Consider the following 18,922-nt stretch of genomic DNA (forward strand, 5'->3'; position numbering starts at 1 on the left):
TTATCACTGCAATACAGGCACCAAAGTTTGGAGCCACCATCTCCAGCCCTCAAATTCCTACAAGCAGTTGCACACAATCTGTCCCAAAATGTGGAACATGAAACAACCACATGAAAAGTTATTTGTCAACGCTGAAGAAGCAATAGACCAGAGATTAAGCAAGCCTTGGCTTGTTGGCATTAACTGAAACAAAGTAGCTCATAAAGGTATTAATACAACAATAATGAGACTGTAGTAAGACAAATGGAGCAATGATAGACAGTATTTGTTTTATGTAGGCAGAAGGTGTTGCCAGATGTTCAAGTTTTTTAACACTTAAATTTTGGACATCTTCATTATTTTCCCTCATTACACTCTTGTTTTTAACCTGAAAACAATGGCTAAGGAGCTCCACTAATTCCTGAGGCTTTCAGAAAAATTCAGAATTTATAACTGAGGGTGAAGATGATCTTAAAAATAAAAGGAACATCAATATTATGCTGGACTATGTAAGAGAGAGGATTTGTTAAAGGGTATTTGTTGCTTGGTAAATGTGTTCTTTCAATGTTTTATATAATGGTGACCTATTAGTGAGGGTCTAAAATGTAGCAGTAACAATTAAAATAATTGATAAATAAAACCCACCCTTTCTTGTAGGATCAAAGTATAAGAAATTATTAACTATATCAAATGATGCACAGACAACACTAGGAGCCAAAAGCTAAAAAGAAAGGAAAAATTGATTACAATCTTCCCTTGAGTAAACAGGGCAGAACTACGGGGAATTATCAATTATAGAGGGTAATGCTTAATTTTAATCAGATTACTTTTGCTTGCTTACTTTTGACAAATATCTGCTGCTGATGGCCCCATTGAAAGGACTGATCTTACATTTACATTAATTTTAAATACTAAAATATAACACACATTTACTGTAACTTAATTAGGGACAGCACGGATGATTTCAATTTCACTTCAGTGTTCTTTCCCAATTCATGTAACTTCAATACATCAACTTGGTATCTTTTACATAAGACCATTTGAAACACATTATTACTTTCAATTGAACATTTTGAACTAGATTCATGAATGACTTTGAAATTGTATTCCCTTAGATACATAAACTGAGAAATTCTCATAATGCATCTCAAGTCACTTGTGTGTTCAACAACTAATGCTTCACCACAGCTTCTAAGCAACTCTCCTACCACGTCATCTACCTTCTCCCTCACCCCCAAATTCAAACCTTTCCAATACATTCTTTAGTTATCCTTACTGCAGCCTACATGAGAATTAGAAGTGTTCTCTGAGTAGTTGCTACATGTTTTGAGTCAACAATGTATGTGACAGATTTAGGGCATTAAAAATAGCAGAAAACAAACTTATGAAAGATTTATGTGTTTTCTAAGGCTACCCATGAAATTAATCTCTCCGACAAAATTAGGTTAGTTTCACAAAAGCAAAATGCCTGCTAGCTTTACAAATTTTAGCTCTTCATCACGTTTTGCTAAAGCAATGCCAGCTGAAGAACTTGAAACTGCAATGCAAAAGAGGTCCTCAATTAGCCCTAGATCACACATTGTACAAGAGAATGAGAAAGATGGGTAAATCAAGTTAGGCAGATGACAAGGAATGGGAAGTTCATCTAGCACTTGTGGCCACCTTGCCACGTGAAAGAAAAGTCAGGGTGTTCCAGTGTCAAAGATTTAAAAAAAAAGAGGATTACAGCAGATGCTTTAAGTGCAGGAGACATCCTGTGTATTATGGCAGGTGCACTCTCCAGCACAACATGAGGTAAAGGCAGAGGTGGTGCCACTGGGTTCTGTGAGGTATAACTGAAAAGGTTCCCATGTAAAAGTGACTTCCCTGCAATTCAGAAGCCTGAAGTCAAATGGTTCTGTGAGTGCCCAGCAGAAATATGGATTAAAGAAGAGCCATACAGAAAAAAAATGAAGTAACCACCTGAAATGTGGGGAAAAAAAACAGGAAAAAAAGACAGGCACATCATGTTCTTCTTGCAATTCGCCACAAGTTTATCATAGACATTTATGAAAGATAATCTTGTTAAAGTGTGGGTATCTGCAAATGCTGTATGAGCTCAGCAGAAAGTGCAGCAGAGTGGGATTGAAAGGGAGCCTCTAACTGCACAAATTGCTCTATAAATTACCCGAGAAAGGCTGTGAGAAACAGGGAGGCAGAAAACATACACCACACCGGGCTTCTTTCAGTGGGACTGTGTTCCTTGTAAAAATGAGTAAATCCCACATTTATGCCACAAGCACTCTCGAAGATATTATTTCAAAGCAAGTCCCCTATTCTGCTCTGCTGAAGTTTTCTTTTACAATGGTGAGAGAAGGCTTAGGAATTAAAAGATTTCCAAAAATTACAGAAAATTATTAATACACACTCAAACACAAAAATGTCTGACTTCATTCCAAATTTCTTTCATTTGTTTTCCATGATGAATAAATTCCAAACCATGATAAACATATTTATTAGTGAACAAACTTTAAATAATGCTCCTATGTTGAGAGTACTATCTTTTGCAAATATACTGACAGTTATTTTTGTTTTTCTCAAAAGCATTCTCAGCCCCAGTTTCTCCTGCATGGTTGAGTTCTTCTGTCAAAAACAGTAGCTTTTTGTAAGTTTGCCTATTTTGCCCACATCTCCAAAATATTTCTATTACTGTATCTATGGTGTACAACTTTTCTTGCAAATAAATATCAAACTGACAGCTCCTTTAAAAGCTATCAAGAAGAGTTTTTCCTTTTCTGAATATTATATATAAAGTTGGTGTTTATGTCATCTTAGCAACCAAAGGTGCTGTAGTTTTCATTAACATCTATTTCTCTCCCATAACAGCAATCCCTGAAAACCCCCACATCTATTATTTTCTGAGTTACTATACACATGCAGGCAAAGACTGATTTGCTGTGGACTTACATGTTCATCTAGTATTTTATCATCAGGTATGTTTTTGTGCACAACAATTTATCACTCTGATATAACTGTAGCCTAATGGAGTCGTCATGAATGCATCTAAACAGAATATGAAAGACTTATTATGTTTAGCCTTTTGGGATCTGATAGTAAAACCAAAAGATTCTGCCTTCAAATAATTCCCCAAACTGCAAAAGGCAATTTAGCATGAGTTTATCAATAATCTTTAAGAAATAACTTGCATGAAAATGTAGGCATTTCTTTTCATATATACTTTCATATGATTGCGACTGTGTATTCAGAAGCAATCTAAAGTTATAACAATGACCTGGTTCTAACTGGTCTGTGATTTGGAAAACATGTTTGATTTTGTCAGTGCTTTAGATGGATATATTTAGATGCTCCTTGGGACTGATTTTATCTTTTACTGCATATCAATTCATTCTATTATTTTTTTCTGCAATGAAATCCATGACTTTCAGCTTCACCAGCAGCACTAGGAACATGACTACTCTGATGAGTTTGACACATAGCAAGACTGTCCCAAAAAGTTTCTATTAGGCATACTGATTAGTTTGGAAATAACTACCTGCCTGAGGTCATTTGGGTGCTGAGCAGAGCTGTTGATGGAGCCCAAGCCTGTTATTTCCAGTTTCTGGAGTCTGCATACTTCTCCACGGAGAAGTAAAACTGAAGTCTGCCCCTCTGTGTGTACCAGAAGTTCAGTTATTGAAGCCTAATGATTAATTATAGAATCCTTCCATCCACTTCAGAGCTACTGGAGTTCTACCACAGTAAGAACACTTGGGTGGTTTTGTTCCATTTCTCTGTGCTATCAGCACACACACTTCTCACCTCTGCTTCAGTGAAGGATTATACAGCACTAAACATTGCCCAAAATGAGATGTGCTGCTGCAACTGAGACAGGCTATCCTCCTGCTACTGACTTAAAGTAACACTGAAGACAAAAGGACTGATAGCAGAGGCATCCAGGGTTGTAAAACCTCCAAAACTTGTTAATCTGATAAAATCCTCCTACAAATTACTTATTATTGCAAAGGGGCCAGCTGCAGCTGCCAACTGCCTCCTTTACCTCAAAACTCCAATTCAATTCCTCCATAACTGGCCTGGCCAAAACTGCACTCTGTGCTTGGACACAAGAATGGCACACTGCTACCTTTAGAAATACACACATATAAAAGGACACAAAGAGGAGGGTCTGAGAATCAAAACATACTTCAGGGCGGCACAACATTCAAGCTGAAAAGGGGTTTAAGTTTTTACAGGTATCACTCTCAAGGCCCGAGTAGTTATACTTTATTTTGGCCATGTTTGAAGCTACTCTCTTTATGAAGACTGTTCTTTAAAATCATCAAAAAAGAACATGGATGGAAAATCATGAAGTTTAACATAACTCAAGTCCTTTCACAACTGCAGTGGGAGAGGCTGGAGGGAGAGGCACTGGTAGAAGGCATCTCAGCCTTCACCCTGCTCAGACATGTCATTAATAATAACAGAATGTATACTGACACAAAACAATATACTCCATGTTACAGCATCCCTTAAATCAATCTGGTAACAGAAGCTAGCTTGGACTGCAGCAGGTAATTTACCAAAGAGGGTGTCTTAGTCTCAGAATGACAGCAGAGCTTCAATACCTGCACAGGGCTCTTATCAATGTCTGGATTAAATTTATGATGCTTTTCTTGATCTGTACAGCTCTAAATTACATGGGATTTGTCTAAGAGACCACATGTCTCCTGTGCCATGCTGCCACAGCTGCTGTCAGCAGAAAGACTCACTTCAGACATGTTTGGTATTAAAGAAGGAAAAAAAAAAAAAGAGTTGTCAGCAGGACTGAATCACTGAGAACAGGCTGCTTTGAAATTTACTCCCATCTTTAGTTTGAAATAGCTATTGACCCTTAAAGTGGGCTAAAAGGTGCACCACTTTCCTGGGAACACAAGAGTGATATTTTTAGACATCTGAAAACCATGCTTGTTTTCTAACTCCTGATTATTTCCCTGTTGTTAGAGTTATGAATCGGAAGGTAATCTGAGGTCTTAATTTTTTAAGACAATGTCCTTTAATCCAACAGAACAGACAGATTTTATTAAAATAGGATTTTAGATAGCATTATAGGAGAAGAATAGCATAGCAGAGGTACTCTTAGAACTCTTTGTCTGCAGAGGGGGTGCCATTTGTTTTGTTAAAAAATGCTGGCCTGTTGTCAGCTTAGTTTGGTAAAGGATACAGATACAAATGTATGCACATACATCTTACCTTGATGAGACCTCTGAGCAGGACCAAAACATCTCTGCTGTTAAACTTAATAGGCAGACAGCTATCACCCTTTAAAATTAGCTTTTGTGCTCCACTTGCCCATCCCTAATTGCTTCAGTTAATCAGTGCTAGGATAAAAGCTTTAGTGGTAAATGTTAAGGCAAAGCTGTTTCACAGAAGGGGAGGAGCCTTTTCAGAAGCTGAGCATCACATAATGGGTACCTAAATCTGAGTTGAACTCTATTTTGTAGTTCCACAATAATGCATTCATATTTTATATTGTGGTGACAAGGTGGTATACCCAGATCCTAGTACAATTGCTTCATTTTTCTACCTTAGTACAAATTATAAATAATGCTTCTTTGGGGAACAGAAAATTTCCTGAGGAACGACAAGGGATAGTCTCAAAATATGGCTCTGTAGTAATTATAACAAGTGCTCTTTTCTTACACAGAAACCAAAAATAAAGAAAACACATAAAAACATTTGTGAGTGGCTGAAGAGCTGATTTATTCTGTTATCACCTACAGGACTGAGTCCTCATATATTCATATTATGGTCATTAGTATTCCACAACTGGATCTTTTCCCTCACTCAGCAGCAAATCAATTGTTTTCACATCTGCTTGTAGCTCATATTTCCCCAAAGGATTTCAATGATCATATTGTTTTTCCATTTTCCAATGTATTGTCTGACCTTTTTCCTCAAGGCCTTGCACAATTCACTTTAGTCAATCACTTCTTATTGATTGTTAGCGCCTTGCTCATTCCCTGTCTTTGTTTTAATGAACATAGGAGTATTTTTTTAGTGATCTTGTTTTTGATATGTCCTGTCATCTACTCACTGTTCTTTCCACCCCTGTTGCTTTAGATTCCTCATTTAGATTTATCCTTCTGTTCAACTTTCATTCCAGTTCAAGCTAAAATTCCACCTTCTTTCAGGTTATCCTTTCTTTTGTATGATGCTTGTATCTACAAAACAAACAAACTTCAGCTTTCAGCAAGCCACTATCCACTTCAGACCTTACTTAAAGCACCATTCTTTTGGGAATTTATAGGGTTCTGGCAAAAACCCTTTCTTAGCTTATAATTTCTCCTCACACTTCTGTTCTGTGTGTTTCATTCAATTCAGCACTGCATACACTTTCTTATTAGGCAGAAGTATAGAGAAGAGACAGTCCCTGGAAACTTTTTTACATTTCTTCCGAAGTCAAACCCTGTCTGTTTACCCTACATTCTGGAGGGCACAAATATTGGCTAATTTGCAGTTGCCATCTTATCTTTCTTGGCTTTGACTGATGTACTGAATCCCAGAAATTCCAATCGTTCCACTTCTTGGGCTACTTTTCCCTCCAAAGCTCTGCAGTGGTATCAGGTAACTGTTCCCTGTTGCATCCCTACAGAAGGAATGTTGCCATGCATTTTCTTGTACTTGTCTGGGAGTCAGCCATAACCTCACATACAGGATGCTATTACTGGGAATCCCTGGTTTCTAACTGGCTCCTTCACTCATCACAACAATGGATCATCCCTTTGGTCCTCTTAGCAATAACTAGACATCATTAACCAGCAAAGGCTGCAGACAATCAGTGCTTTCAGGATGACTGCCAAAAGCTGACTGAGATCCACTGTTCAGGGAACTTCTGCAAAGATTTCAAGTGAAACTTTTGCTTTTAATGCACGACTTTCTTTTCTGGAAAGTGCCCAAATCACTTTATTTCACTATCAACCATTCAGTTGACAGTAAACTTGGACTTAAAGCTGCTCTTCAAGCAGCCATGAGAAAACAGAAGTAGCTCAGAGGACTATCTCCTCAGTCCTTTCTTTTCTTGGGACTCTGTTTCCTCTAACCATTCCCTATTTTACTGTCTCATTTTTTGGACATAACAGTGATGAATGAGAGAAATGGTGGGGTCAACATATTTCACACTTGGATGATGAGCCAGAAAGCCTTCTTCATACCAAGACACTTCAGTGCACTGACCCATGGCACATTCAACCCAGGGCCAAAAGAGACATCTATAGAAACCTCAACAATAGGTCTCAAGGGATAAACTAGCACAGCTTTACAGCAGCTTTCTGCTTGAGATCACACCAATACATCCAAGATGCCAAGATACTCACAAAGAGACCCTTATCAGAATATGGAAGGGGGTTGAATAGGAAAGAGAGCCACTAACCTCAGAGTCCAGCAGCACAGAACTGCTATGCCAGGAATTCTAGAATAACTTACTTGTCCCTTTGCATTGGTAAGCATGCTGGTGCTATTAAGCCAATTACTTTGCATCAGTGTCAACCCAGAAATAAAATTCTCCAAGTAAGAACTGAGGACAGGAAACATGCTATATAGCTCTTTGGCAAAATCTTAACTTGCTTTTATTAATCCGTAATTCCTACTAAAACTCTTTATAAATTTACACAGCTACAAATAAACCAAAATGGCAAACGTCAACAGGGGCTGAAGCTGTGATGCAGATCTCCTCCCAGCCCTGGTGAATGATGCTGCAAATGTGACGTGAGTAGGACTGACATAAATTAAATTTTAAATCAACTCTTTCTTACAAGCAAAACTCCTCATGCTGGGAAAAAGGAAAGCTCTCCATGTCTTTTTTTTCTACACTGAAATCACAGTAAAAAAACCCAACCCTGTTGTATCTCCTCCCCTTTTCACACCTTACAAGATTGTGTGGGTATTGATGTGAGGGTGGATGTCTGAGAACAAGGCACGATCCTTTACACAACTGTATGCTGTGGTAGGGATGGTTATTGCCTTTCATGTCTAACAAGATGTAAGAGAACAAATTTAATTTTCTGAAAAGTACTGGCTTTATGCTCTGAAAGGCAAGGAGAATTCAACTCACCATCTGCAAGAACTGCTTCATAGATGTAGGACACAGAATCTCCAGGATTTTCATCCCATGGTTTATCTAGGAAAAAAGAAGAAAGAAAGAAGATATCACACTGATTTCAATTTTTTTTTTAAGATTAAAATCTATATGTATTTTAAATATAAGATAAAGCTATTAGTCTGCAGATAGAAAAAGAAATCTTAGAACAAACCCAAGGGCTAGTACAGAGGAACAGAGGAACTAGCCCTTGGATTTGTTCTAAGATTTCTTTTTCTAGAGAGATCTGTATTTATCCTTTTTCAGTAAATATCCCTTTGACTGATTTTTTTTTTTCAATTTACCAGAGCTGGTGAGAAAAGTGTTCTTGAGGAAGACATTTCCCTAGAAGTTAATATAGGAAACAATGCGAGAGGAGTTGGGTATAAGATAAAAATAGAATCATGCGCATTAAATGGATACAGACATTTGGAAGACAAGTTTTGAAGACAAGACAGTGCTCCATTTCATAACACGATAGATCTGGTTACAGACAGTACCACAGTCACAGAGTGGTTTGGGTTGGAAAGGACCCGGAAGAACATTTAGCTCCAACTCCTTAGCTATGGGCAGCAACACCTTCCCATTGACCAGACTGCACAAACCTCATCCAATCTGGCCTCAAACACATCCAGGGATGGGGCATCCACAGGTTCTCTGAGCAATCCATTCCAGTGCCTCACCATTCTCATTGTAAGGAACTTCTTCCTAACATCAAGCTTAAGCCTACCCTTCTCCAGTTCAAAGCTGTCCCTCCTTGTCCTATCCCCAGAACCTTCTATGCACTGGGCTGAACAGTCTCAGCTCTCCTAGCATGTCTGCAGGAGAGGTGCTCCAGCACTCTGAGCATCTTCATGGCCTCCTCTGGACTTGCTCAAGCAGGTCCACATCACTCATATGTTGCTCATTCCAGAGCTGATGCAGCTCTGCAGGTGGGGTCTCACCCGAGCAGAGGGGCAGAATCCTTTCCCCCACCCTGCTGCCCATGCTGCTTTGGATGCAGCCCAGGATGCAGTTGGCTTTCTGGGCTGTGAGTGCACATATTGATCTCATCAACCAACACCTGTAAGACCTCAGGGCTGCATTCAATCCATTTTCCACCCAGACTGTATTTGTGCTTGGGATTGCCACAACACATGCAGGACCTTGCACTTGGCCTTGCTGGCCTTTCCAAGGTTTGCATGGGCTCACTTCAAGGTCCTGTCAAGGTCCCTCCAAATGGCATCCCTTCCCTCCAGCGTGTCAACTGCACCACACAACTTGGTGTCAGCAGCAAATGTGCTAAGGGTGCACTCAGTGCCATGACAAAAGAGGTCAAACAGCATCCAACACAGAATCACTGAATGGGTCTGTTTGGAAGGGACCATTGTGGCTCATCTGGTCCAAACCTCCCTGCTCAAGCAGGGTCATCCTGAAACACATGGCAAAGAATTGCTCTTGAACATCTCCAGTGAGGGAGACTCCACAACCTCTCTGGCAATCTGTTCCAGTGTTCAGTCACCCATGCAGAGGAGTTGTTCTTTCTCACATTTAGGTGGAACATCAGTTTCTGTTCATTCTTTCTCATCCTATTGCTTGGCATCACTAAGCCTGCCTCCATCCCCCTTGGCACTCTCCCTTCAGGTACTGATAAACATCAAGGAGGTCCCTTCTCAGTTGTCTCTTCTCAAGGCCCAACTCTCACAGCCTGTGCCCCATAAGATACTGTATTAACATTTTTCAGGACCAAGTTCTGGACTCAGCCTTTTAAGTAAGTGCACAGAGACCCTACCAAGAGTAAAATCTGATTCTGTTTTTCTACTATAAACTTAAATAGGTGTCATACTGCATTTTTTTCAGGGATAAGTGACAATTTTAGTTTGGACAGCAAAACACCCCTTATTTTATCCCATTTCCAAGAAGATGGCACTAATCTAACAGAAGTAACATTATGGTGAAATTACAAGTACCAATTTTGCTATAACAACAGTTGTGTGCAAAAAAATATACAAGGGGTACCTTTACAGAGGTCTTCTCCAGATGCCTTCCAATGATAACTTTTCAGCAATTGTGACTGGTAAGCACAGTGCAAGACTCAGTCAGACTAAATAATACATTACATGAAGGACATATAAGACTACAGATTTGCACAGCCATTTTACAGCATTACCTGCAAACATACTTGTAGGGAGTCTTAAATTATTTGTCAGCTTGAGAAACAGTCTCACAACTGTAATTAAATACTGACTGATGACTGGGCCATAAACGATACAAATTTGGTTGATGTCCATTTCAAACCTTGAAAGAGCAGACTAAAAATGATAAAGTCATTAATTTAGTTTTTAAAAAAATTTATAAACTAAATAAACAAGTAAAATTGCAGTATGTTTAGTACATGCTGTTGCAATAATGCTTATGTTCTAGTCATCTGACGTCTATTATTAAGTTAAATTTTAATGAGTGTGTCCTAAATGCTGCTAAAAAACGTTAAAAAAAAAATCTAAAAAGACACGCTAAAAAACTTTAAGATGTCAGTGCACTCACTTTTCTGGGTGTCATAACTTTTCATCCAATTATTGGCAAAAATAAGAGGAAAAACCATCACATACATGACACATACTTCAGAATCCAAGGGTACCATGACTAGCTACATAGATTACAACATGAGCTGCTAAGAACCCTAACAAACAAATCCTAACAAGTAAAGTCTTCTCAGAATTTTGCAGAAAAAAGAGAAGAAATAGGAAAGAAGTCAAACAGTTTAAGTGACAGGGGATGACAGTCTCAACATCTTATCCAGGGTTGCCACCTCCAGACAATCACTTCAGTTTCTCTTCTGCTTTGAAATAGCCAGGATCTCATGTCAGACAAAGGAAGTTGGTGACACAAACCATTTTTTGTGTTGGCAGTCATTACCAACCCCCATCACTGCACTGGCATGCCTCCTGAGTGGAATGGAAAAGCAAAGCATCTCAGGAAGATGTAATACTCTGGTAATCTTAGCAGTCCCTGCAGAGCAGTTCAAAGACTATTGTCAGGGCAAAATGGAAATGAGAGTTATACTGCAGAACACACCAACTAACAAAATGTCCCTTCTGCTTTTGTGCTTATGATACAGTCACACAGACTATTTTCATTTTAATTAAAAAATGTAATTGGCATTTGAGGTGGTCTACAATAAGCAGATGACATCACTACCTTAAAACACCAGCAGTGGTATGCACTGTCTGAATGTAAATACATTGGGGAAGGAGTAAATAGAAGCACAACCATGTGGTCTCATTTATTGAAACCTCTCCTGGCGGTGAACAAGGCCAGAACCACCCACCAACTTTTCTCTATTTACTCAGTCTTGCACGTTCAGGAGAGAAATCTTCACAACCAAGACTTAGGTCACACACACACAGAGTATTTAGTACTTACAAAAAAAAAGGACAAAAAAATTCTAGTCATTTTCTTCTTCAGCTTCGGGGTTTTTTAGCTTAAGCACTTTTAATTTTCTCATAGACTCCAAGTCAGTGTCAAAATTTAGGTGAAGCACTTTCCCACTGAAGCCAATGGTAAAGTTCCCACTTAAATCAGGGGTTTAGGTCATCAGCACAAATCTTGCTCATAGCCTAAGGAAACCCATTGGCATTCATTACTTGTATTTGAGTACCAATGTGAAGAGGATTTTACAGGAGAACAAGCAAAGCAGTGGAGTCAAAATGTGAAACATTACTTCAGTATTCAATCTTACATCAAATCACAATAAAATTAATGCCACTGCACTAGAAATGAAACAGGAAACAGATACCATAAAAGTTATGATAAAAATATAATTATTTCTTTCTCTTTTCTGTGGTCTGCACAATGGAAATTAGGCCCTCAGTATCTGAAATGGTCTGAACACCTGCATGAGTTAAGCCCTATTTTAACCCCCAGCCTGCTTTTCCCACATTTACTTATTAGAGAAAAGCCCCCTATGCTAGTATCCCATTTGTCCACATTTATATCATACTACTAGTTGCAAAAGTAGTTTTCTTAACATTACTCTTCTTGGTCATTAAAATTGCTTGCAGATACATGGAATATCTTAGGTAAACAATCAGAAATTAATGGCATATTGCCATCTCAGGTAAAAGTTCTAAATTTGTTCTGAAAATCTTTCCTGGGCTGTCAAAGACTCTGGGTACCATTTTCTAGTTGGGTTATATTACTTTATGTACCTCTCACTTTTTAATAAAATAGCAGCTAATGAATGGATACATATAGATTTGATGTGCTGTTCACAACTATCAAATTTTGTAGAATTAAAATTTTCATCCATATTTTGGCATTAAAAGAAAAAAGGGATATCACTGCTTGGGGAAAAATCTGGAAGTGGAAATGACAACAGTTGCTTTTGTGGAGCTTTAAAAAATGAAACCTAATAAAACCACAAGCAGACTAATGGATACTTATGACTCCTGAGCTGTACCAAGAAGCCCCACCATAAGTTTAATACAAGTGTCAATGCATTTTGGAAACAGTGTCACAGAAAATTAGTTGCTTTAGATAAGACCTGTTCTCTTTTTGCATCATTAATATTGAGGACAACTTCAGGAGAAATTGAGGACATTTAAGGATTTAAGTTAACTACCTACAGAAGTAAATATCTATCTATAGATGCTTTAGATAAATACATGCTTGCCTGAATTTGAAGTCTTTCAGGATTAAACAGAAAAACCCTAGCTACATTTAATACACCAGGGCACTGAATCAATACATTGAAAATATGTCAATTTAATCTAAAAAATGGTACACAATTCAGCAGACCAAGGACAAGTAGCAGAAAGACACATGAGAAGGAAAAGACAGACACAAGCAAAACATATTTCCTAATTCTACTTTCAACAATATTGGGAAAAGCTGATAAAGAACAGTCAATTCTAGAGTCTCACTGGACCATCTTAGATGTTAATATAGAAAAATAAAACTTCTGAGTGTTCTCCTCCCTCTCTGGGGGCTATCTTTTTTATGGCAATAGCCACAGGATCTACAAAATTCAAAACCAACTCTGAAAATGCCACATTCAGATCCTAACAGTGAAATATTTTAGAAACAAATCCTGCAAAAAGAATCTTTTGACAACAATAAAAATATTTGTGATCCTCTTCATGCAGAAGACGAATATAATAAAGTCTGTCAGCATCCTGGAAATATATGTCAGAAAGGTCACTCCTCCATATCTTAGCTCTCCCTTTACTCTTCCAAGAAGATGTTCAAACAGGAATTACAAATCATTCAGATTTTGTGTTTGAACCACATTACAAACAAGCTCTCTGCTGAGTACAAAATCCCCTGCATCTTCTGTTCAGTTTAGTTTTACTCAACATTTTAATTAGTTTTGATTTTTGCCTAATGTATTTGGCACATATACTACTTTAGAGCCAGAAGGAAGTTGTAACAGACAGAGCCCTGTCTGCTCCAAGAAGACGAAACCAGCACCATCTGGCAGGTGAAATAATTGTGGGGGCATATAAAATGAGACTTATTTTGCACTTCTTCCATCTCAGGCTGTAGGGATAGTGCAAAGAGAATAGCACCTAGGAGAGAAGAGACAGCTAAGAACTTACCTTGCCCATGAGCTTTCCTGAGTATGGAAATCTGTAGTGGAAGGCTGGTGACTACTAGCACCTATGCTATGCCATTGATAACATTCTCCAGGAGAGTGTTAAACTGTGAGATAACAACCTGATTTAACATCCACCTTCAGCTGTTCTAACTGCCTAGAGGCCACTCCTCAACCCTGGCATCCATTAGTCCTAGGATCATGATGGTCCTCTGTCCTAAGGGATTAACAGGATTTAGTTGCAGTGGAAGGCATGTGGTATGGCCATTATAATTAAAGCACATTATTGAGTTTTCAGGCTCAATGTCACTTTTAGAGTGACAGCTCTTGTCAATACTGAGGAGACAAGAAGCTACAAATGCTTGGGAGAATAAGTTAAGAGTAATGAACAGTTTAGTGGGGAAAAAAGGATCTAAAGACCACAAAGAATATACACAAAAGTGTTTTCATTACTATCTCTAAAAGGGTCAAGAATATAAGGGTCTAGGGATGAGCACTGAAAACAAAAGGGATTGAAGACAATGACATAGGAAGAGAAATGGGAAATCTTGTGTTTCTGGTCCCAATGAAAGGCAAAAAAAAAGAGTGCTCCAAGGGAAAAATAATCTTTCTATATACTCAACAACCCCTTAGCAAATAATTTTAAATAAAAGGGAAAAATCTTTCCCAGATGTGCAGTCTGTCAAAAGCCCTGTCACAGGTATCACAAAGGCTAAGAGCTTAACAGGATTCTACAAAAGAGCATCCTATATACAGACACCATTATCTTTAAGCAAAGGTAAATAATGACACAACATGGGCATCTTCTTTCCTCAGAGCTTAAATCAACACTCAGATGAAAGCAAATCTCTTACTTGGAACACTTTCACTGTGTAACAGAGCAGAGGTCTCCTATCAAGCACTTATCTAAGCTGGCCTGGCTGACAGCCAGGGTACACCAGTGCACAAAAAAAAACAGGGCCAGAGCAGTTCTAAGCTATGAGTGTGGAGGAGGGCTTAGCTCTGAAGCACCAGGCATCACCACCACTTCCAGTCCTGGATCTAGCTCAGTCCACTGAACTGGTCTGATCCCAGCCACAGTCCATGCATCCCCAGTAAAGAGGTACACACTGAGACTGAGGCCTTCAACAACTATTCATTAATTCAGCTTTCTCCTAATCTCTGAAATTGCTGATTTTGGTCACTGTCAAAGTGATCATCTGAACACCTACTAAACATCTGGCATTACACTTAAGTCCCAAGGGCACACGTAGTAAGTATTCTTGTGAATGCATTGACCTAACCAAAGAACTCTCCAGTGTCTTCTAGGAAACTGTTTATTGCTGCACAAAGGTTTGCAATTTCCTGTGCGTGTCAACTGATAGTATCTAAGCACAGTTACTTCCTATATATACATATACATACACAGAGTATAGACCCACAGTTTTCATCCCATTAAAAAATGGCCAAGAAGCTTCAGTTTGAAGCTACATATTGGACACAGACAGAAATTGCAAACATTGCCTTCTGAAACCAAAACAGACAACCAAATGAGCCCAAATTGTCAAGTCTGAGATATGTACTGAGGAAAAGGTTATTCAATACTGAAGATGGTTGGGGAGAAGGAGTCTAAAATGTAGTTTTGAAAACACTCATCTCATACAGGCAGACCATGTGTAGACATTTGGGGCAGTTTTAAAGCCCTATAGCATACTTAAGCGTACCTACTTAGGCACAAGGCAGAAGGGACATCCAGCTAGGTCACTCATTCAGCTGGGCTCTCTCTACCCCAGTGCTCAAAAGAATACTATTGGTTGTTCATGGACATGCAGAACTAGGTTAAGCTCTGAGTAAAAAACCTGAGCTGCAGGATGTCTTCCTCAAGCACAAGCTCCCATGCCAATAAAATGGCACCTTGCATGCAAAAAAGAAGCACAACATTCTGCTTGGTAGACAAAAATCTTTGCTAAAAAGCAAGAGCTGAGAGGAGGTAAGAGATCTAAGGATTACAAACAAACAGTAGTATATTACCTGGTTGAACAATTTCTTTAACAACAGAAATGTACTCCTCAGGTTTCTGATCAGTAGAAATCTCTTTGCTGCCACCAGCTAAGGTCAGTATCTCATAAAGAATCTCTGAATTCTCCACTCCACAAAGCAGAATTACCACATTATCCGGAGGTTTTAGAACTTGTTCCAGAAAATAACTTCTCTTTTGATTCAGGCAGTTAAGAAGTCCACATGACAGTATCAGGAGTTTACATTTATAAGACAGTAAACAGAGTAGCTCTTGGTGCTTGAAAGATGAATTTTCTAGATTGTAGAGTAAGATTCCTTCTTTATTCACTATGAGTCCAAAAAGAGATTTTAAATACAGAGCCCACTCTTCTGCTTCTTGTTCATATATCACGAGGATATCCTTTGTATTTTCTAAAGAGAAGAAAACATTAAAAAATATTTTCAAATGTGTTTTAAATATATTATAAACATCAGAAGACAGATAGATTGTCATCATCCCCATCTCACCCCCCAATAAAACCTTAAGGGGCTGAAGAAATTATCTTTAGCAGAAATCAGCTCATCACCTTGAAATGACAACATCTCCTTATTTCTAAGACCAAGGCAGAAAGATTGCCCACAGAAATACTGGAAAAATAACTCAGGATATTATGTTTAGAATAACTAATATTTCAGAATAAGTATTGAAACTGCAGTGTAGGAAGCAGAGCACATTCACATATTCTGCTCCCTCCTAAAGCCTTGACAAATAGGCAGTAGTATTAAAAATGGAACACTTAGCTTTTAATGACAGAAGTAAAGAACATGTATTTGAACACATGAACATGATCCAACTTAATTAGAAAATTCATCGGTATGTTTAGGATATTTTGTCAGGATGGTGCCAGGATAGAAACTCATGATCTTTCTTTACTGTCCTTATTCTAAGAAAATTACTTGAGACCTGACAAAAATAAATCTAGAACTGTATTTTTTCAGTTCTTTCCCTTTAAGATGGAAAACATGGTAACTAATACTCTTCTGTAGAGTTACTAGGGTGACAGTTTGAGACAGAGGCAGCAGGCACAAGCTGAAACACAGGAGGCTGCTCTGAGCATCAGGAAATGCCTTTTTCTCGTGTGAGAACTGGCACAGGCTGCCTGCAGAGGGTGTGCAATCTGTCTCCTTGGAGCTACTCAAAAGGTGCCTGGATATGGTCCTGGCTCTAGGTGTACAGGAGAGCTCCCAGATGTCCCATCCAACCTCAGTCATTTGATGGTCATGTGAAATAATCAAAAACTGTGATTTGATGAGTAACACAATAATAGTATACATGAAGCCAGGGTAGCTTAATAGCCCCAGTGTAGTTGACAATCACAGCCCCATGGAGCAACAACGTGAGGCTGAGGAATAGATACAGCTTCTGCTCTTTGCCTTCACTGTGCTTCACAGTGTCTGCCTGCTGGTCAGGGTCAGGCAGCCTGACTGACACTTGCCTGCAGTGCACCACAGCTCCTTAGAGTGCCTAGCTACTGCACTGTGAGGATCACGAGATATGGAAACAGAGTGTACACAGAGTTAAAATGTTTCTGGGGCACACAAAGGATGTGGGCAGTGGGATGCACTGTTGGAAGAACAGTACAGATATACCAAGGAGAATAAAAAACTTGTCAAGGATCCCACATAAGCCCACTTAAAAAAGGATAAACTGAACGAGTATCTCCAGTCCAGGATTAATGCTTAAATTATTTGTCTTCCCTTTCTTTTAGAATAAATTATTTCTATTATTATTTCTACATTTTTTCCACCCATTCTTTCCTCTGGAGATACTTGAAACAAAGCTTACTCAGCAAAAGCTGATTGAAACTTGCAGAGAAGGGACTATCATTTAGTCTCTTGAGTTCATTGTATGTCTACAAACTCCTTGAAGGACTGTTGCCATCTTTTTAAGATTTGTGAAAGCTCACTCTTTCACAAAGTTTGCTGTCACAGGAAATCATAAAGGGTCATGCTCAACATTGTAGCGGGTGATGATATTTCAAGTTAACCAGCTCTTACCAGTACAATAAAACAGGGTAATATTTGTTAAAAATTATTTGAAGAGATGAATACTATATTTCCCATGGTAAAAACAATCTGAAAAATACCTGTTTCTGATGAAATGCTGAATATTAATAGTAAGGAAAAGAAACAGTCTATTTCTCATTTAACTCAGAGCAAAATACTTTGGTTTACGATGCTGGGATTAAAAAAAATTTACTTGCCACAATGTTGTTTTCAGAATCTCATCTAATCTTCATAATACTCAGACAAACATGCACAAAGTAGAAACAAAAAGCTATGAATTGCTGCACACTTTCAAAAGAAGAAACTGTATTAACAGTGCTGTAAAGCTCTTTCAGTCTGACCACACAGTTTCATATCACAGAAAATGAAACAAGCAAGTACCTTCTATTTACAGTCCCTATTAACTAAAAGCATTGTAGCAGTTCTTTAAAAATATGCATATAAAGACAGTACTTACACCATAAGGAAAATTTAAGAATTCATTCTTTAAACTTTGTTTGAATTTACTTGGTTCTAACTTCCAGCCATAATATAATTTCATATTTCTGCAATCCTAAAGGAGCATCTGTTCTTCTGCTATTCAGAAATCCATCCCCTAAGGTCTTCAGATTCCCATGAAGTAACTCAGCCTTGCCTTCATTGCAGTTTGTCAACTGGGATTAATACTCTCCCCCCTACAACTGGGACATTGTAGAACTCGTCCTATTTTTTGTTCCGTGCTTTTGTGAATCCACCTGCCTTCTCAAAATACTGAGAAAACCATAACTGGACACAAGGTAGGAGATCCTTCATACAGTGCATGAGAAGAAATAAAATAACCTTGGGTATGCACATGAGCTCATAAACAATGAATTTCATTCACATTCATTCACCCCTCTGCAAATGGAAAGTACAAGGCTTGAAAAAGGTATTAAAAAAATTCTAAAGATAAAAGTGAGAAACATGCATCGAAAGGATAAAAGAAGACAAACTAATTCCACTTCCATATGGAATATCTGCACCAGTCTGCAGCTTTGATCTTGGCTAAGCAGGAATGAGAAAGGGGTTTTATGATGTTTATTGAAGGCTCAACTGCACTTCTTCTCAACTATATTGATCTTTATATATGAGAAAGAAAGCTTTATTTGTATAAGAAAGGGAGAGTGAAATATATCTAACACCACACTTGATGGAATAAAGGCTCTGCAGCACACCTCTCATAAAGCTCTAATGCAATA

General features: G+C 38.4%; 1 protein-coding gene across 1 annotated transcript in view; it reads right to left on the minus strand.

The window, feature by feature from the left end:
- The window catches only part of BANK1 (B cell scaffold protein with ankyrin repeats 1), a 132,688-nt gene that overhangs the window by 97,501 nt on the left and 16,265 nt on the right, over window positions 1-18,922 (minus strand). Inside the window, exons 2-3 of the mRNA XM_066549133.1 lie at window positions 15,672-16,070; window positions 8,066-8,131 (exon numbers count right to left, since the gene is read on the minus strand). Of these exons, the coding sequence (XP_066405230.1) occupies window positions 8,066-8,131; window positions 15,672-16,070 (465 nt within the window). The remainder of the gene's footprint in view (window positions 1-8,065; window positions 8,132-15,671; window positions 16,071-18,922) is intronic.

Source organism: Molothrus aeneus, chromosome 4 (assembly GCF_037042795.1).
Source record: "Molothrus aeneus isolate 106 chromosome 4, BPBGC_Maene_1.0, whole genome shotgun sequence".
In the NCBI taxonomy this organism is placed as follows: domain Eukaryota; kingdom Metazoa; phylum Chordata; class Aves; order Passeriformes; family Icteridae; genus Molothrus; species Molothrus aeneus.